General features: G+C 51.5%; 6 protein-coding genes across 6 annotated transcripts; 4 read left to right on the forward strand and 2 right to left on the reverse strand.

Annotated features, from left to right (window-relative positions):
• Positions 1-1,422: 1,422 nt before the first annotated feature.
• Positions 1,423-3,417, forward strand: MIND_00791100 (uncharacterized protein; the record flags this gene model as incomplete). The annotated part of the gene is made up of 7 exons (XM_037364597.1): positions 1,423-1,540; positions 1,587-1,616; positions 1,669-1,689; positions 1,736-2,411; positions 2,463-3,000; positions 3,070-3,109; positions 3,159-3,417. The coding sequence occupies exons 1-7, from the start codon at positions 1,527-1,529 to the stop codon at positions 3,415-3,417; spliced, it is 1,578 nt and encodes a 525-aa protein (XP_037220241.1). The 5' UTR covers positions 1,423-1,526.
• Positions 3,418-8,974: 5,557 nt separating this feature from the next.
• MIND_00791200 (uncharacterized protein) lies at positions 8,975-10,425 on the reverse strand (the record flags this gene model as incomplete). Its single annotated transcript, XM_037364598.1, has 4 exons — positions 10,373-10,425; positions 10,278-10,324; positions 10,139-10,230; positions 8,975-10,100 (listed from the first exon to the last, which is right to left on the reverse strand). The coding sequence occupies exons 1-4, from the start codon at positions 10,416-10,418 to the stop codon at positions 8,975-8,977; spliced, it is 1,311 nt and encodes a 436-aa protein (XP_037220242.1). The 5' UTR covers positions 10,419-10,425.
• Positions 10,426-12,049: 1,624 nt separating this feature from the next.
• MIND_00791300 (Glycoside hydrolase) lies at positions 12,050-14,000 on the forward strand (the record flags this gene model as incomplete). The annotated part of the gene is made up of 3 exons (XM_037364599.1): positions 12,050-12,288; positions 12,344-12,965; positions 13,014-14,000. 3 exons carry the CDS (start codon positions 12,050-12,052, stop codon positions 13,998-14,000), a joined length of 1,848 nt encoding a protein of 615 aa, XP_037220243.1.
• A 461-nt stretch (positions 14,001-14,461) lies between these two features.
• MIND_00791400 (uncharacterized protein) lies at positions 14,462-15,420 on the forward strand (the record flags this gene model as incomplete). Its single annotated transcript, XM_037364600.1, has 2 exons — positions 14,462-14,507; positions 14,561-15,420. The coding sequence occupies 2 exons, from the start codon at positions 14,462-14,464 to the stop codon at positions 15,418-15,420; spliced, it is 906 nt and encodes a 301-aa protein (XP_037220244.1).
• Positions 15,421-15,512: 92 nt separating this feature from the next.
• MIND_00791500 (Carboxypeptidase) lies at positions 15,513-17,754 on the reverse strand (the record flags this gene model as incomplete). The annotated part of the gene is made up of 8 exons (XM_037364601.1): positions 17,604-17,754; positions 17,227-17,556; positions 17,045-17,181; positions 16,674-16,993; positions 16,512-16,626; positions 16,224-16,466; positions 15,867-16,179; positions 15,513-15,820 (listed from the first exon to the last, which is right to left on the reverse strand). Exons 1-8 carry the CDS (start codon positions 17,695-17,697, stop codon positions 15,513-15,515), a joined length of 1,860 nt encoding a protein of 619 aa, XP_037220245.1. The 5' UTR covers positions 17,698-17,754.
• A 158-nt stretch (positions 17,755-17,912) lies between these two features.
• Positions 17,913-19,099, forward strand: MIND_00791600 (uncharacterized protein; the record flags this gene model as incomplete). Its single annotated transcript, XM_037364602.1, has 4 exons — positions 17,913-18,340; positions 18,386-18,550; positions 18,602-18,763; positions 18,811-19,099. 4 exons carry the CDS (start codon positions 17,913-17,915, stop codon positions 19,097-19,099), a joined length of 1,044 nt encoding a protein of 347 aa, XP_037220246.1.
• Between the last annotated feature and the right edge of the window lie 775 nt (positions 19,100-19,874).

Below are 19,874 nucleotides of genomic sequence, written 5' to 3' on the forward strand. Positions count from 1 at the left end.
AACACTCTACTCAAACATGCGATTCCTTCCTACCTTGCTCCTTTTCTTCGCAACTGTCGTCTTTGCGCGCCACGGTGGAGATGATAATGGCAATGGCCGCCACGGAAACGACGACCGCACTCGTACGGTGACCGTTACCCAAACGGTTGCAGCGCGCAGCGCCAAGTTCACCAACGTTGCGGTAGGACACGCCGCTACTAGTATCGAGACCGACTAATCATGTTAGCTTGCTGAGCGCAAACACGGACGGGACGACGGACCCAACGACAATGGACATCGAAATGATGACAATGGCCGGCATGGAAAGCGCCGTCATGGCGGAGACAACGGAAGCCACGGCAACGACGACAATGGTCGGCACGGAAAGCGCCGTCACGGTGCAGACGATGGCCCCAACGACAACGGCCATCACGGCAATGATGATGGCCGCCACGGCAAGCGCCGCCATGGCGGAGACGATGGGCCCAACGACAACGGACATCACGGTAACGACGACAATGGCCGTCACGGAAAGCGCCGCCATGGTGGAGACGATAATGGCCGTCACGGTAATGATGATAATGGCCGTCACGGCAATGGTGATAATGGCCGCCACGGAAAGCGCCGCCATGGCGGGGATGACAACGGACGCCACGGTAATGACGACAACGGCCACCATGGAGGCGACGACGCTACTCGCACGGTCACGGTCACTGCGCGCAGCCCTTTGTTGACTGAAGCACCCAGCAAGGTACATTTCATTCTTGAACTTGAGCAACTCTAATTTGTTGCAAAACAGCGCAAGCACGGCGGGGACGACAATGGCCGCCATGGAAACGACGACCACGGCACCCACACCGTTACCGTGACTGTCGCTGCCTAAAGAGTGAGTGTTTTATTATTTCGAAGTTGCCCATCTAGCCCAGAAATGAAAGATTTCTCTTGGAATGTCTGCGCCATTTTTTAAGCCTTCCTGGTTTCACGTTGCTGTGGTTGTGATCATGGTCAGCTTTCGGCAAGCGTATTTGTGGGAGTCTGGCGTCTTGTACTTGTCTCTCTTGATCCCTTGAAAATTGAAACAACTGGCATTATTCACGAGTAATGCTGTTATTGACGTGTGATTGCTTGTAGTCCGGCTAGTTTCAGCCTGAAAAAGTTTGTGCTCCAAGATCTTCTCTAGATTTTGGAAACTTGAAGAGTGGCTGACTCGGTTTGTGGGAGTCACAGTCAGTTCGAAAAGCCACGGGTCATACTTCTTGTGCTTGCTTGCTTCGGGAGAGTACTTGAAGTGCCACATCAACGGGGGAATCGAGTGCGAGTAGCAATTTGCAAAACAAGACTGGGTCGATGTAGTGTGTCCGCGAGGCGAGTCCGAGACTTCGATGCGATGGGAAGGCAACATGAGAACGTGATGTGACTGTCACATCACTATGAAAACATCGCCTCACATCACACACTCACTCTGTCAACGAATTGAAACTCGATTCCAAAGCTGATCATGAAGGCGCCAGCCCGCAAGTTGTCGCAGCAAAGAGCCAAAGTTTGAAATGGCGGACCGCCAGTATGCAGTGGAGATCTGTGGCGCTTTGGCTGACTCGTTTACGCAGCTATATGCACATTGCAGCTTCAAACTTTCGGTCAGCAGAGCGCCGTTTTGGTGGGGAAGAGGCCCGGGATTCTATTGTCAAGGACGCTGCACGATGAAATAAAGTAAAACTATTTTTGCTCAGGCGTCGGTCAGCTTACTGATAAAAAGTTCGGCGACCATCTCATCAACGTTACTCTCCCATGGCTGCTCCCCCCATACCTTGAACCATACTACCATGGCAGCGGCTGTGGACATCCTACGATTTGTAGGCCGGAACATTGGGGTCGTTGTGTCCATTCTGTTCAGCGCTACATATGTCTACCTAGGCCTCTACCACCCTCGCAACCCCCTTCTTCCCCTCATGTATCGAGCGTTGCAGTGGCTCCTATACGGAATTCTCTACACCGGCGTGGGCGTGCTGGCTTTCTTTGCCATAGCGCTCTTTGTGGTGACTCCAATGGTGAACATGCTGCTCGAGGGTGTCGATAATGGTGATGAAACCACCGATACGAAGATGCCCGTAGCGCGAGACAATGAGGAAGGCATCGTTACAGGGAGCCCTGCGGACCAAAAGGGCCTTCGAGCAACGCTCTCCGATGTTGGATTTCTGGCTTTCATTGTTTTGCTCCTCGTTGCAACGGCATTCTCTCTTCGGCCCCCAGAGATGTCGGTCGTCAACGGCACGTGGACCATACTTCTACAAGCGACAACCCACGTCCTTATCGTCGCCATCTGCATTCTTGGACCTATTCTCATCCTTTCCGCTCCAGTGTTAGCTGTCTTCGTGATGGTTAACCGGCTCAGTTTGGAGCCATACAAAACCAAGTGGTCGAACTATACGCGGGTCTGTGTCCGTGCGATCTTAGGCCTCTTTTTGTACACACTTTCCCTCCAGACTTACACCCTTGTCGTCGCTACCCCAACACAATCGAAATTTGGCCAACAAACTCTATCCCCACTGCCCTTCCTAACCTCGACTCTCCAAACCCTCGGCATCTCCGCCTACTCTCTGGCCGTCCTCTGGACAGTTTCAGACCGTGTAGCATCTCGTTTATTGCGTCGGGCAGTTACTCGTCCGGAAATAACCACCAATCCTCCCCCACGTCGTCCACTGCAAGAAGGACTTCTTCAATGGGCCAACTTCGTCGTCATGCCGTTTGCTATGGCGCTTGACGGGTATGCTTTCAATGGTCAACTCGGAACGGGTATCAAAGTTTTGATTGCGGTTACTCTCGCTGCTTTCGGAATCGTCGTGCTGGATTTTTGCATCTACTGGGTGTATTTCTGGACACAATCTGGTGTCAAAGAGCCTCTATCGGACTCACCAAACGAAGCGAAAATTGTGTTGACCCCCAGCAAAATCATGGGCGTTTTGCTTATTCAACTTGCGCAACACCACCGCAGAGCTGCTGCTGCCGCAGGTCCTAGTATCAGTAAGAGCATTGTGGAGGGAGAGTCGATTGGGAGCGAAAAGGCACCCGACAGTGAGGGCACATAAAAAGTATGTTATCGTGACAAATCAATTTCCTCGTCACTGAAAAAGTATGTTATCGTGACAAATCAATTTCCTCGTCACTGACGTCATTGACAGGACTTTTTTTGCCTTCCACCACCACATTTTCGCCACATGGCTTTGCTCTCCCCGGACCTCTCATCATCCAAATCCAAACTTTACGCATTTTGGGTTGCTACACTCCTCGTTTCCCCTTTCTCCCACCGAAACCCATATTTTCCGACCAAATTTTTTGATGCTTTCCTTGATAACGTCCGCTCAGAATTTCGATCCCGTTGCGCACATCACTGCGGCAGTACTGACTCCGTTGCTATACCTCGACAGGCATTTGAACTGAGTCCGCTGGTCAGCCCGAGACTGACAGAACGAACTATCAAACCAACATTGCCATCGTTGCAATTACCGTTGCTGCAGCTGGCATGCTTGCCTATACTCAGAGCCATCGATTACATCATCCCCTAACCTTGCCTTTGCGACTGGCATAATCCTTCTTCGCGACGTTGTGATTTTGGTAGCTGCATTTTTGGCTGCATCTGTGCTGCTATTCCTCCTCCTTTCTCCCATGCTTGTCATGCGGTACTCATCTATAGTCTTGCCTTTGTTGCACATGGGATGCTTTCTGCTCCTACTCCGTCGCGTTATTCAAGATCTACACTCAATGCATCATAACACCGCTTTTTGTCATCATGAGGCCCTTGGCTCTCTTCGTATCCACCGTCGAAGTCTTCTATATCGCATGCAATCAATTCACACTTTACTGTCTCGGCCGTGCAATGGCTGCTCACCCTCAAGTGTTTCGGCGGCCATCGAATGTACCCTCCGATTCACCCATACAGCAACCGGTACACGTCGTGGTCTTGCTCGTCCAATCCTTCGTTCTCCCAGGCGCTGTCCTCCTCGCCTGGTCCAAGTTGACCGGCGACACACTCTTCCCAAAATTACCGTGGCTAACAGTCACGGCTGGTGCGACACTTTCCGTCGTGATAATTGATTTGGCGGTGTACTTCCTCTATGTATACTGGAAGCATCCGCTCGAAGACGTGAGCGTGTTGGACGAGATGGGCATATTGGTTGGCGTCTATCTATTGAGGAGCAAGGAACGGTCGTTTTTGGATGTGGTTAATCAGATGCGGAACCAGCGGTTGGAGAAACGGTATATAGAGAGCGAATTAAGGAAGCGTGGCTACATCCCATTGTAAAAGATTTGAGTGACAAAAGTGCATTCCGTTAGCTCAACAACTGACTCGGAGGCTCACGCGCCGCCTTCAAGTTAGAAAAGCTGTTCCCGAGGACCTGAAGTAACAAGATCGTGCGGGAGCCTGGAACTCAACTGGGACGGACTACAGTACTCAGTAAAAAAAGGTACCCAATCGCGGATCAATATGCTTCGCTAATATTTGTCGAGGAAAATCTCTGGCGATCACAGTCAACCATTCAACCCTTCTTTGCCTTCCATCCTCAATATGCCCCTGCTCTTCCCCAAACCCCTTTCGTCATTCAGATCCAAGCTTTACGCGCTTTGGATCGCTGCACTACTTGTACCGAGTCCTCCTTCTTCCCGACGGAGGCGTCGCCCATATCTTTCCACCAAAGTTTCTGATGCTTTCCTTCCACAACACTGGATACCGCATTCAAGAAAATTCGATCCTGTCGTACATGTAACTACAGCATTATTGACACCGCTCCTATTTCTCGCACTCGAGCAACTTTTGAAGGGAATCCTGACACGACCTGTGGTTTCGCTGTTCGATGCAACAGGCATTTGGAGTCCAAGTCAGGACGAGTCCGGCGATATGGCCAAGAAGGATGCGCCGAGAAATTACCAAAACAATTCTCTTGCGGCCCTCATTCTGGCAGCAGCAGGTTTACTTGCGTATATGCAACAACCCTTGGTCAAATCGTGGACCGAGCTTACCATCCCTACTGCCATAATCCTGCTCGACAACATTGCAAAACTTGTAGCTGGACTTCTGGCCCAAATTGTACTCCTTCTACTCTTACTCGCCCCGATGCTGGCCTTACGACATTCACGCATATTTGTGGCCATGTTGCAACAGGGATCGATAGGCTCATTGATGCTTTTGTTCATTTTGGGTGTCGTTAGGCTCTTCAGGAAACAGTTACAAAGAGCCATCCCATTGCTCTCTGTCGTGATGTTGGTCTACGGTCTCGGCGCTTGCGCCTTCGAAGTCCTCTATCTTCTTTCCAATAATATCGCCCGCTACTTCCTGCATCGTGCGACTATCGCTGAGCCTGAAATATTTCGGAAGAAAGCGCCGCATTCTACTTCGGGATCCCAAACAGACATCCCAGTCTTGCTTTTCCAGTCGATTCTCTTACCCGGCACCGTCATCCTCGCACCGTGTTTGCTGATCAACGGCATGGTCCTTCAGAGAGTCATATGCCTGTTCGCAATTGTGACCGCCACTATTTGTGTCATTGCTCTCGACCTCGGAGCGTACCTTTTTGACGCATACTGGAAACGGCCGTTCCAAAACGTGAATCTGCTAGACGAGATGGCTTTACTGGCTGCCCTATATGTGTTCGGAACTAGCGGGGGCACATCATTTTTGGAGGCGATATATCAGATGCAGAACCAGCGGCAGATGAAGGACGGGTCAAAGCCGCCAGGTGATAATGAACAAGTCAAGACCTGAGGCCTGATTTTTCAAGATTTTGCTCGACATACTAGTATACTTGATTCGAATGCTATAATTTACTCTCTGTCTTCGGCTTGACTGCATTTGGCTCTTGAACATTCTCGTCCGAGGCGACGCCAATATCCGTCAATGCACGCAGGATCAACTCCAGCATTGTCCAGATTGATTCATGCTCGTCCGTGGAGTTGTTAGCCGTCCAGAGATAAAGGGCTGCGCGAACTGCTAATGTGTCAAGCACGGCAGTTGGTGAGGCAGCAGTAGCGGTGTTTCCTATCATCACACAGTATAAAGCGAGATTGAGCGCGAAGAGGCCAACGCCGAGGCCGGTGTAGACGGAAAACAGCACGGTCCAGCGCCGTAGCTCATTGTCTCCGTTTTGTAGCAACAGCCCTATGAAAGAGAGGGTAGCCGGGAGGACAAGTGGTTGCGTGAACTTGGTCATGAGCGAAGAGTAGGAGGATGAGGGGTTGTCGAATGCTTCAAATAAAGTAGGTTCGACCACGGTCGCCCGTCGGAAAAGGTAGTTTGCGGTCATGGACGTGAGGAGGTAGAATAACTGGCAGAAGAAGACAACCTCTCCAAGCCAGCAGCTTGCTGGCGATACCACTTCCGTCGCCTGCCAACGAAGGTGAGCAAGTAACCCCGGAGGATACTGCCAGTGTTTATCGAGGCCGAGATGAGTTAGAGCTTTGAGGGACATTCCATAAGCCGATAGGAAGGTGCAAGCAAGAGCTGCGTAGTTGAGAACGCGGATAACTCTCTGTTGGTGGTACATAATGAGTATGGGTGCAATTGGGGATGCGCCAAATAGGATCAGGCCATAACACATATTCAGCGCGCCGTTTCTGGCCAGATTTCCGAAGGTGCAGAGTGTTCCCGAAATAATTGCGGGCCAAGATATGACAGATCCTGGCCGCTCGCTGATGTGTAAAAGCGCGGCGGCGGGAATAATGAGAGGGACAACAATGAGTGCTGGGATCAAGGCTGGGATGGAAAGTCCGAGGCTCTCGAGAGACATAAGAGCTCCTCGACGTTGCTCCGGGGTCGGGTTGACTGGCTCGGTCCGGTTAAGCTTCTTTGACTTGACGCGCGCCGACGTGAGCAGGTGTAGAAGGCCGGTCAACACAACTGGCGCAAAAGCAAAGGACACCGTCAAATAGACGAACGCGGTGATGAAAGCGTAAGCTATCGGCGCAAACGGTGCAGAATAGTCGAAATTGTGGTCGGTAATGCTATATTGGACGACAACGCAGAGCAAGTAACATGTCAGCGTGAATTGACTTGGTGTCCAAGCGAGCAGGTGGTGGCGGAGTCGAAGTTTGGTCGAGGCTGCCATCCTGGGCAGCAGAAGAAGTGGGAAAGTTGTGGCTGGCCTCTCCTCTGAGCCATGGTCTTATATCAAGATTCGGTGGGCGTGTCGGCAAAGAGGTGAATGATCGGGAGTTCAAGTTGCTTACTGACTTCTTTCTGTATCCTTCTGTCTATAAGGTCACTGTCAGCAGGAACACCGTTTTCAGGGAGTTGTACGGTAGTATGTGGCGCCGCCAGCACTTGTTGAAAGTTTTTACATAATCAACTGCCTTTTTCACTTCCATCCACTTTTTTCGGCCGCCCTCAGCGCCAAATCGAAAGGCATGTCGACCCATGAAACCGCACTTCTTCCCGATCCGAACTCCGAATGCATGGCACTCAGATTGCCAGTCGAAATTGTGACCAAGATCTTTCTGGATTATCTTTCAACGGAGCCGACCAAGGATGATGACCCTCACGGGTTCCCGTATATTACGCCCCACATTGCACACCCGGACGCAGGAACACTTGCGCTTGCCAGCATTTGTCGTTATTGGCGACAAATTGCCTTGGACTTCACCCCTTTGTGGACCACGTTCAGTGCTACATTATCGCACCCATCGACATGGGACAGCATACCCCCGGACGAGCAGCCTCCGAATTCTCAGTCCTTCACCGAGCTCGGGCGGACTTGGTTGGGGAGAACCAAGAGCCAACCCCTTTCTCTCCAGCTCTGCGCTAGATGCGGCACAGGGCTCGAGCGGCATATATACTCCCCGGCTATTGGCGATATCCTTGCTTTGAAGGCTGAAAACATAGCGTCCTTGGAAGTTTATATGGCGCCTGGCCTTTCGCAGGACCTCGACACCCGCAATCTGATGTTCCCTGCTCTGGAGACCGTTTTCCTGGATGCCAACGCTTGTTCCCATGCTGGTCTGAACTGCTCCATACTCACCCGAATGCCACGACTCAAATCACTGGCCATTCGCAACATATTTTTCCGTGATTTCATCCTACCACTCCCGTCATTCCCCGACCTTGGCCACTTTTCTGGCGCTGAGCTCACGGTCATGGAATGCATGGTCACATTCGGCCATCTGCCGCAAGTCTCGCGGTTCGAATTCACTCTGTCCATCTACGAGGAGGAGTATATGCCGCTTGTGCCGACCGAGCACAGCACCCTGCACTATCTCCGCTTGGGTGAACAGCTGGAGCACCAGGCCATCAACGGGAGTCCCCCCTGTGTCCCCCTTGTCCTCCAGTTCGGCACATTCCCCGCCTTGCGCATTCTCCGACTGGACGATGTCAACGACATGTCGAGCGAAATCTTTCAGTCGTTCATCGAACGCTCGCCTGCACTGCGCGAATTGGACATCCGCTCTTCTCAAGGAGGATTCCTCGACTGGGAATCACTTGCGGTTTCTTCGACCCTCCGGCTCACCCATCTGCGCCTGCATGACCCGGGCGACAAACTCACCACCGCCCTTTTTCTCTGCATGAGAATACACCCGGGACGCTTCAGCACACTGAAACATCTCTCCGTCCATCATCGCGCGAGCTCCCGGCTCATTTCAGTCATAGAAGATGTGTCGAATACTGTCCGGGCTCTTCATAAAGAGGGAGAGGCTCCCGTCTTTGAAACCTTGCGACTTGTGGCGGAGGACTGGGACAGCGCTCTTCTACTTACCGCAGCTATAGTTGCGCCATTCCAGCTGCTCAAGGCACATGGCGCGGATATTCACATTGGTACCAGGCGACGTTCGTTTATGTGACGCGAAATAGCATCAATGACTACTTACTGACCAAGATATGTCGCAAATTTAGTTTTGCTTATATTCAGTCCATCTACAACCAAATATAATGCTAGGAGTAGCGTGTGCAGGCAAAACATGGAGTGAGAGACATTAGTGCTAAATTTTCCAGCAGGCGATGAGGAACTCTATTTCAAGTTGAACTTGAAGTTCGCATTTGAAACAGGTAGGTCTGGCATTCCGATTCGATGGCCTCTTGACTTAAACCCCACTCAACATCTTCGTCGCAAGTCCTCACACCTTCCTTGAGCCGCCATCTGGAAGCTTCCCAGATATGCTGTGTTCCATCTCCATCCAAGATGGTGCGAGAGGGGCCCGGCACAATTTCTTCAAAGTACGCCTGGAGGACGTCCCGTTTCCGATCTGACAGCCCCGACGCCGCGCGATTCAAAGGAGCAAAGCCGGACAATGGGAGGGGAGTTTCGACGCCGCGACGGTACGGTGAAGGGATGTTCCACTTGATGTCATACAGGACATCGCGGATGTCTTGCAAATCGCTTGCTAGCCCCTGCTTCGTCGAGGCAAGCCCAAAGTCGATGATGACAGGACAAAGCGGATCGAGATTGCGCAGAACGATATTCCTCGCGGCGTAGTCCGGGTTGTTTACTCCGAGGTTCCGGATGGCGCGAACGACGTCAATCAGTACATGGGAAGCGCACGTTGCGTCGTGGTTAGTGATTTGCGGAGTGGGTGACGAGTTGTTCCGTGTGGAAAGGAGTTGGATACGATTGAGCGTGGCGCCAGGGATATGCTCGAGCGCAAGGAAGGGAACACTTGACAGAAGTGGGTCGTCGAAGCCGTCACTTGGGGGTTTAAATGTCCCGCGACCGAATAAACGAGGAATGTGGCGGCCTTGCAGTGGTCGGAGAGCTTGGTAAACAGCCAATTCGTTGAAGTGCGAGTCGAAAGTTGCCTCCCAGTGGTACATCTCCTGGGACCACAGGAATAACGTCCCTTCACGATCACAAAGGTAATCATCGTAAAATTCTTCCTCTATTTGGTATCGCTCGTCGTCAGTTATAGGGTGGGTCGCGCCGGTGCATTTCCAGTAGTTTGGCCAACTTTTTGTGCGAAAATCGCGCAGGTGGGATATAAAGAACTCGCGAAATCTTGGCGACCACGGAGAAGAGTTGCGTTCAGAGTCGAGCTCTTTCATGAAGGAGAGTCTGTTGGGAATAAACCGCGGGTCGCTAAATTTGAGGACGAAGCGCGGAGGAAACGATGCGGGACCGCTTTGAAGTTCTGCGACAACGACCTGGCTGTATGTGAATGGTTGGAATGCATCCACAACGCGGACCGAGATGGGTAGTTTTTCTGACTGACAATGGGGGGAATAGTTGAGTTGAAGCTGCTGCCCTTTAGAGTAGGCGCAGGAGACAGCACTTGTACCTCAATAGAAATGAGAAGGCATCTCAGAATATCGGTGAAAGACATACTGGAAGCGCGAATGCTGCAATGCCGCCAAAGCAGTCGCCACCCGTGGCTTGGTACTTTAAGCATGTTCATATTTAGAGCGGCTTTGAATCCATACCGCATGTGCGGCATATCTTGCGCATGTCCAATGTCGCCACCTCCATGACTGAGGCAGAAAAAAGCAACTGTGACGAATGTGACAATTACATAATCAACTGAAGTTCCACCCATGACCGCCACCTCGGTTTACTTCACCATAGCACTGAAATGGAAGTTGGGTTGTGCTTTCAATCACGACCATTGACACCACTGGGACCGCGTATCTTTACACCCATCTACACAGCTTGGCTTGACATTTGTCATCTGTTTCAGCCAAAGTAAACCCATCCTCGAGCTACAAGCTATCCGAAATGTGCCGCAAGCCCATCTCAATCGGGTTCTAACTTTTGACTCAACTTGTGCTAGCCTGGAAATATGGTATCGACTACTAGTAGCAAGCTTTCTCAGGACCTAATCTACTGTGGACTCGTATGCCAGTCACTGCTCACAAGCCGGTCGACATTACTCTATCTTACCCTCACTCGAACGCCGCGACTCAAATCTCTCTGTCCGCAATTGACCGCAAATTTCATGGTTCGCAGTTCGTTCCCCACTGCCAGTGCACTTCGAATCCACTCTTTTGATCTACGCTTTTCTAGGCCGGTTCACGACGTGATCCTGATCGTCGAGGGCATCGAAGACGACTAGTAATGGGATGAGCGGCGCAGATTTTGCGATTATGGTTGCGTGTGCGGATGCGGTCAATCAGAATGCTCAGTTTAGGACCTCAAAAACCCTTTAGTAGTCGGGGCTATTCAAGTTGTCGCGCACCTTGCAAAGATTACTCCTTGATTGAAGTTTGAAAATTGACGCCGTTTTGTGGTTACATGAGTCCACGCAAAAAAGAAGGTGAATGATGTACCCGGGCCGACTTCCATCCGCAAACTGAGAATGACTTGAACCCACTAAGTCTTTGTCGACGTCATCGATATTGTGACTTGTACCGCCACACAACTTCTGTATCCAACCATACTCCAACTTCGTGTGGCTCCGAAAGGGTGTCGGAGGCTCCCTGGAGATATCAGTGCAGGTCGTTAGGTTTGATCTCCATGCTTACAGTCCGAGTCGAGCTTTGCTGGGGGACATCAAGGTCACACCTTGGTCGGTCAGCGAAGACCCTTGTTCTTCGTGCCTCTTCTCAAAAGTCCCGCTCTGCTGTCAGTTCAGAAGATACAAGAATCATGGCAAGTATACAAAACTTCGCGTGGCGTTCATTATATCGGACTGTCGGCTTTCATGATCATCAGAAGCGATGGCTTTGCCGCTTTGAAATGGGCAAGAAATGGGCCATCCGCAGGTCATCCGACTCCGGCGACTCGTTGGTGTGAGTATAGGGCCTTCTGGTAAGTATCCTGCCTTCTCTGTGGTTGTGATTATGAAGTTAGAGAGCATATGGCGGATATCTCCGCCCTGCAGCACACCAGGGCCGCGCGTTGTCGCCCCGCATTTTCCTGCCAATCCCATTGCCAAGCCAGATCTACAAATGGGGCTTCAGCTGACTTCAGCAAAGCTTAAGGCTGAGGACCGATGTGTCCGATGACTTGATTGTCGATCCTAAACAACCATCAACCTGTCTTCAACTCATGCATATGGTCCTTTCACATGGCTCCTTTTTCGACAAATATAAGGACCACACGGACTTCATGCACGCTCATCTCTCGTTTTATACCCTCCCCCTCCCCTCTTTCCGGTGACGATGCGCGTCGCATTCGGCTCCTTGGGTCTTTGGCTGTATGGCTTTGCGAGCTTAGCTAAGGCTGCTCGTCTTGACCTCCGCGCTACTTGGGAAGGACCCCTCAGCACCCGTGGTCGCTGGGTTGTCGATGCCAACGCAAACCGCTTCAAAATGCGTGGCGGGAACTGGCATGGTGGAAGCGGAACTTACGACGGCTCTGGTGACATCAACGACGATGCCAACCACGCCGGCGAGAATTCGTGCGTAAACACTATCTTTACCGTTGCGAAATTGTCTTCTGAAGCCGCTTGCCAGACATACTATGCCGCTTGGTCTCCAATACGTTCCTATCGACAAAATCATCGACTCTTTCGTCCAACTCGGCCTCAACACTATTCGTCTTCAATTCTCGCATGACATGATCCACGATAATAACATCGTCAACGATGCCTGGATTGCCGCCAATCCTCAGTTCAGAGGCCTCAAACCACTTGAAGTCTACGACCGTGCCGTCACTGCCCTTACCGACCGCGGTTTCGCTGTTGTCCTGAACTATCATACCATTACGAGCCGGTGGTGCTGCGGAATCGATGGCAATGAACGATGGGACTCGTCTCAGAGCTTCGATACCTATGCTGCCGACTGGGTCTTCATGGTCAACCGGTACAAGTCCAACAAGCGCGTGGTTGGCGCTGATCTCTACAACGAGGTCCGCCGCGACATCTTAACAGACCCTAACTGGGGTAGCGGCGGAGATGCAGACTGGCAATCGGCATCCCAGACCGTCTCTGACCGAATCTTGACTGCGCACCCCGATATCCTCGTCATTGTCGAGGGCATCAACTGGGTCGGCATTCCTGTTGATGGCTTTTTCCACGAGCGTCCTACTCTCAAACCCGTCGCGCAACTCTCGCACACTCCACTCGTTCCTCACAAGGTATTTGGTTGGCATTCCCTTGGTCAGGTTACTGACCCAGACTCGCAGCTTGTCTATAGCGCACACTTCTATGCCTACACCGGTCCCAACCATAGCGGCGCGAGTGGTGTTGGAGAGACCACCGATGCTCGCTACCGTGACTTCACTCGCGACGAATTGTTCAACGTTCTCAGAGACACCGCTTTCTATGTCTCTCTGACCGAGAAGATGCATTACACCGCTCCAGTCTGGATCTCCGAGTTCGGCAGTGCCGGTCTTGGTGAGAACTTCGACCGCAACAAGATCTGGTGGCAAAACTTCATCGACTACCTCGTCCAAGTCGATGCCGAGTACGCCTATTGGCCTCTTGTCAGCTATGCCGGCGCAGGAGGATGGGGACTGACCACGTGGGAGAAGACTCCTGGCGGAGGCAATCGTAAAACCGTTCTCGACGGCGATGACTGGAGAGCCACTGCCTGGAACCAGCTTACCAATAGCGCTGGACGGACTGGCGGAATCCCCGTTTTCGATGAATGGAAGCAGCTCAACATCGACCACGGCGACTACATGCAGTCGCAAACCGTTCGCAACACCCTTGGTGACTGGGACAACGGCGCGTTCAAGGCCAACTGCCCCGACAACCACCGTCTCATCGGCCTTTCCCGCTCCGGTCGCGGTCTTTGCACCGACAATGGCCTGGGCAATATGTTTGGCGGCGCCTTCCAGACCGTCTGGGACGAGCGCAACATCAAGAACGACTGGGCGAGCGGCTACACCAAGTTCGGCTGTCCAGCCAACCACTTCATCAGCGGTTATGCCTTCCGTGGCTCGCGCGTTTCCACTGCCATCTGCACTCGCGCCAACCGTAACCTCGGCACGAACGGTCGCACTGTCTGGTTTGACCAGGGCGACAACCGGGCCGACCAGCTCGGCGGAGACTTCTCCTTCGGTCAATTCAAGGGCAGCTGTGCGCCGAATGAGTATATTGGTGGGATCGCTTTCACGACTAGGATATTTAACAATGGGGCACCAGCGGCATTGTACTGCGTATCATAATTATTCATTGACATTCTGTATACCACGAATCTTGTTTGCATTGTGCAATAATCCTCGCCACTGAATAAAGCAAGAGGCACCAAAAACGTACTTAGTTGTTCCGAACGGTTGGTCAGGCATTTACTAGTATCGCTTACTTGTATAGTACTGGTATCCAATTCAAATGCCTCCATCTATGTAGTCGAGTCTTCCTTGCTAACTACATACATGGCAGTTCGGACAACTTCAAATGAAGTCAACGTTGGCTCCCAACATCAGCTGGTTTTGACCCAAAGCATCACGTTTCAATAAGTAGACAACTCGACCAAAGCTACCAAGTTACCAGGTAGTAAGTATGTGCTCCAGTCCGAGTCGTCGACGTGCATAATTCCTTATAATTATTGGTTTCGATGCTCTCTAAGTTCCCCTTCGCGATCGCTCTCGTCGTCCAGTTGCCTTGGCCATGACTTCCAGAACAATATATGACTTCCTCACTTGCAGATAAGATCTTATGTAAAGATAAGCACAGTATGTCTGTCACCGCCACCACCACAACCACAACGTCGGTCTCCACAACCTAGTGCAGGTAGCAGAAGTGTTGGGCATTGCCGACGCCGTGGCAACATGTTTCCAGAACACGACTTACTATCCATCTGCACAACAAGCGGCCACGAGGGCTCTCATCCTCCTTGACTATGCACAGACACGGTTCATCCATCGAAGCGACGGCGACCCCACATTTGAAGATGGTGACAACGGATACCGCGTCGTTTTTTTCAGACATCTTGACTGGGTCCACCAGTATGGCACTCTCGACAACCCTCTCGCATGCCTGTCCCCCTTGACGACCTACCTCCAACTCATCCTCCGCTCGACACCCATGGAACAGTGGACTGCCCCTTCTCCCCTCTCGCCGCTCGGCTTGGCCTGTCACTGGGCACGCGAAAGCCCCAAACTCAGCTCTCGGACCCTCGATGTCGTCTTACTCGTCACTATCGGGCGCTATGTCGGTCGCGTGGTCGTTGATTCCAAGCAACGGACCGTGAGGAAAGCACAGGATGCTGCTCGTGCCCGGGCCCGCAGTGTCAGCTACACACTCTTCTGGGCCGCAGTCCAGATTGCCCGCCAGCATTTGCTGCCCGAGACAACAACAACAGAACAGCAGTCACCCGCCGCGGACACAATCCTGCACACGGCGAAACTATTGTGGGCGGCCGGTGAGGAGTATGGCCGGCTGCTTAGTCAGCCAGACCTCGATGAGGCATATGTTGGAGACATCATGCGTATATGGACCACCGCTATCGTTGCAAAGGCGGCGCCCCTTGTCCCACCGAACCTCTTGAAGGCTATTCCCGGCCTTTCCGAGGACTTGCACGATCTCGGAGATGATGATTCATCTTGGACGAGCAGTCGCGTCACCGCGAGGGTAAGATTGTACTAACCTCACACTACGAACTGCTCCTCTACTTATCATAAACACCTGTAATAGCTTCTTCGAGCACAATGTTCCACTATAGGCTAATAATACTCTAGTCATCGGTCTCGATACCCTTCCTCTTCATGGTCGCTCTCATCATCTTCGCCGACCTTAAATATGTTTGGCGTCCCGGGCTCAATCGCCCGCTCCTTTCCTTTGCCATTCCCATTCGGCTTTTGGTCCCGGAAAGCGCTGCCTTCATCGTCATCCAGCCTGCTGCTGTTGAGTGGTATGCTTTCCTCTCCAGTTCGTTCCATGGGCAGCCGAGGACTGCGATTTCGTCGCCTGCGACACCAAACGCAGAGACCAATGATGGCGAAGATGACGGTCAGCACGAGAGCAGCAGCACCGGCGTTGTAGTATGCTATCAGAAGTATGAGACGAGTAAGGTAAATGACAGCAAAACTCACCCTCCCACATCGCCGTTGTTTGCTGCGGACTTTTGGTGGCATCTGGAGCTGCGGTAGGAGCTGCTGCCGCGCTATTCTCCAAGAAGATAGGTTTTGTACTCGTGCCCAAGCTACTTGGAATGCGCGCTGACCCACCAACGAGCGCGGAAAAATCGACACCGATAAATCGAAGAATCATGTCGTGTCCAACATGCGGAAGATCGAATGGAGCCATGTGCGACGCGTTGAAGATTTTCGCGTATGTCAAGTTACGGGAAGAGACCCAGGTCCCTGCAGGCGCATTTGCCACGCTCCAGGATTGAGTTTGGACCGTCTATCATCCAGTCAGCTGAGTTTGGAGCGGGTATTAAAGCTTACACCCAATCCTTTAGCGCCGTTCCACTCCATGGCCTGAATCATGGCTTCGAGACCGACATAGTTGCAGATAAGATCTTGATCACCCGCGAAGATAAGGACAGGGATGCGTGCAAGAAGTTTGGGTAAAACTGTAATGGCCGATGCTTGCTGCCTTTCGCGAAACTCTTGATGAATGCGGCCACGACACTCCACCCAAGAGCCTGGATGACGCTCGGCATGTAAAGCGCGAACGACGTCAGGTCGCTATGAGAGCCTTAGCTTAGTTTAAGCAAATAAGGAGCGACCCACGTCGAGATAGGTCGTCACTGGCTTTATGTCTGGAGGCCAGTTCATTCCACAAGCAGGCATAACATCGTCATAGCGAATATCGTAAATGTTGATGCACATGGGCTCGTTGTTAACACTGGAAAAGGATAAGTAGGGGTCCAAGCAGGAAGAGGGTTCACGCACACTTTCTCTCTCACAGCTGTCACGTCCAGCAATAATCCTTCGCATTTTGGAGAGACAATGGGCTCCCGGTCCGTTATAGTTTTGAGTTCGTCCACGCACTCGTCCGTTCGCTTCTTCGCGGCTTTCCAAGCGTCTGAATTTTCTTCCAGTATTCCGACTTTGACAGCATAGTCGATATAAGACGGATATTGCCTTCGCGCGTCGATCCAGCCATTTCCGATAGCAACTCCATGAAGCGGCGTCGGCAGGTCAGAATTAAGAATGGCGTCTGCAAAGTAAGGAATCCATTGACCAGCGTAGCTTTCGCCACCAAGATACGTCTGAATGTCTTTCAGAAAATGGGACCCGGTAAAACAAGACCAACAACGCACCTCCATCTTTTGGTACTCTGGAAATGTTTTGTAGAAATTCCTCAGGAACTGAATCAACTGTGCAGAGGCTTCGTCCATGGTATGGATGTAATGATCGGTGCTGGTGTAAGAAAAACCTGTTCCAGCAGGCTGGTCGACTGGAGAGAGTTAGGAAAATTAGGACGAAGAAACTAGGCACCCACTATAGACCATTGTCATATATTCTTCCCAACCACCCTCCGCTACTTTGAACCCCCCTTTTCCATCCATCCGCCATGGCCCGACTTCCATCATGAGTCCGTCGAATGACGAGCAACCTGGGCCGCCATTGAACCAGAACATTATACGCTTTTTGTCTGCAATTCGACGGTTTTTGATCATGACGAAGAATAAATGTGCGGTAACGGTCTTCGAATCGACTTTGTCTTCATTTGGGTCGGATGATATATGCCCGGAGAAGATAGTCAGCGGATGTTCAGGGTCTTGGTGAATGTCGGGGAGAGAGGGAACGTAGAAGGAAGCTGCTGACGGGACTAGTTCTGTCAGTAACGATGTAGAGGATGAAATTGATGAGACCGACCGTCTGTGGGCGCCGCGAGAGATAATGACGGGAAATATAAAGCGGGTAACAGAGAAGAAGCGAGCACTGCAAACCAACACGCCGAGCGAAGCATGTTGTGTAAACAGCTGACTATGCCCAAACACCGCGTTAGCGGCCACCACCAATCCGTAATTCAACGTCTCTGGTGTTGGAGGGTGACCAAGTCAAGTAAATGGAGCCAGCGACAGACGTCGGAGAGCGAGAGAGAGAGATCAAAATTGCACGTGGAGGCCGCTGTCATTCGTTATCGTGCCTGAGCCTTTTCCTTCCGCCCCACCATCTTCCGCTATGAGGTTGTTACCATTTGGCCTCGCCCTTCTAACCACGGCGCATGCGCAATACTTCTCTGAAGGCTGGAAACCTGGCCAAGCGGTTACGGCGGAGCGTGGTGTCCCGACAGGCAAATCTGGCGCGCCTCTCGCTGGAGGACACGCTAGTCCACCAGGAGAACAAATTCCAGCCCAAGACCAAGCGCCTCCAGAGCATTTCAGTCTAACTGACTTGTTCGATATGACCAAACTCATGAATACAAGCACGGTCAAGGGTTTATTCGCCAAAGCAGGTATCAACATAACGGCACAACTACAAGCCGCGACGGCGACTCTTTGGGACGAACGCATACCCCTTATCACGGACGACAACTATGATTCCCTGGTTGTCAACGAGAAGTTTGAAAGTATGCAGGAAGAACAGGAAAGGGTTTGGATTGTCGTCGTGTGCGTTTCCTCGGCTTCCACGTTCTCGTCTGACTAAGAGAGCAGCTCTGCTCAAACTTCGCGTCAAGAGGGGCTCTCCAAATTTTTTGACACGGCTTTCGATGAGGCCTACAATGAGACGGTTGTCGCGGGTGACCTCCCGAATGTCCGCTTCGCTAGAATCGACTATCTCAACGTAACATACCTTACCACTAAGTGGAGCCTCTGGGTGTAAGCTCTTTCCTTTTGACATTATTTGCACAGCCGTTCAATCATTCATAGTGCTCCTGCAATTGTTGTTATTCAAGATCGTGGTCACACTCTCCGTTTCTACCGCCCAAATCAACTGCGTATTGCCCACGGCGCCCTCCGACAATTCCTTAGTCAAGAAGGCTACAAGCAGACGCCTCCGTGGTCTAGCGCATTCGCTCCTGGCGGAAGTCGGCAAGTTTTCCTGCTCCATTCTTCGGGCTAATCTCATGGAATCACAGTGAATTTGTCATGCACTACTTTGCTCTGGGTCTGACCAAAATCTACATGATTACCGTTCGTGTGCCTCGCTGGGTGCTCCTTGTTGTGTCTGGCAGTGCCGCTTCCTTCATATTGAACCTTTTCCATGGGTTTGGACCCAAGAAAAAGACGCCAGCTACTAATGCACCAACGCCAGTGCGTGCTACACAATCAGTAACTGCAGCAGCAGCTCCCGCCGCCCCGACGCCTGTCGCTGCAACCGGGAGTCCCAGTGGCGGCGCGAAACAACGCAAAGGAAAGAAAAAATAGGGAAATCATGACTGTAAAAGTAACTTATCTATCTACCTCGATGTTACAGGGAGCTCTCTATACTGCTGGATGTACCACTATATGCTGTGGTGTAATGATATACCTTTGACCTCTTAATTTATGAGTTGGGAAAAAGTCACACTTTTTTTTAAGTTTTTATGTACCTCTTGTCTTGGTCCATCATGAGGTTTCGCTTTCCGGAGGTTACTCCACGCGACACAACTCTCGCTCTTCCTGATGACGCCGAACAACAAGCTATCGAAGGTGCTCGTCGAGATGCAATTTACGCTGGACTTTCTGCAGCTTTAGCCTCAGGTTTTTAGTTTTCTTACTATTTGTTTCTCTGGGCACTCAACTTATTCAAAGCGGTAATTGGCTCCAAGTTTATGCGGTTCAACCGCACACAGATGATACTGAGTGGTATTGGTGCGTGTCCTCAACCTTCGCGGAAGCAAAGTAACAAAATCGATCTCTAGGCTCTGGCGTGCTCTCGGGGTACTACTTCAACAAGGCATTCCTCGGCGCGAATATGTCTCAGCTAGAGCGAGAAAGGGAACGGCTGAGAGTCGAGGCAGTCGTTAAGAAGGAAGAGAGTGGATCGGATTGAGGAGGAGGATGGGAACTGAAATTTCTCTGTTGGTTTTCTATATTTCTTTGAGAGCGAAGCCATTATTGACTTTGCCAAGAAACAACTCCAAGTAACCCATGTTACTCGTCGAATCCGAGCCTTTCTCCCACATATACTGGATCTACCACTCAGGAAGTGAATAGACTG

Source organism: Mycena indigotica (assembly GCF_014461135.1).
Source record: "Mycena indigotica strain 171206Taipei chromosome Unknown Mind.scaff0006, whole genome shotgun sequence".
Taxonomy (NCBI): domain Eukaryota; kingdom Fungi; phylum Basidiomycota; class Agaricomycetes; order Agaricales; family Mycenaceae; genus Mycena; species Mycena indigotica.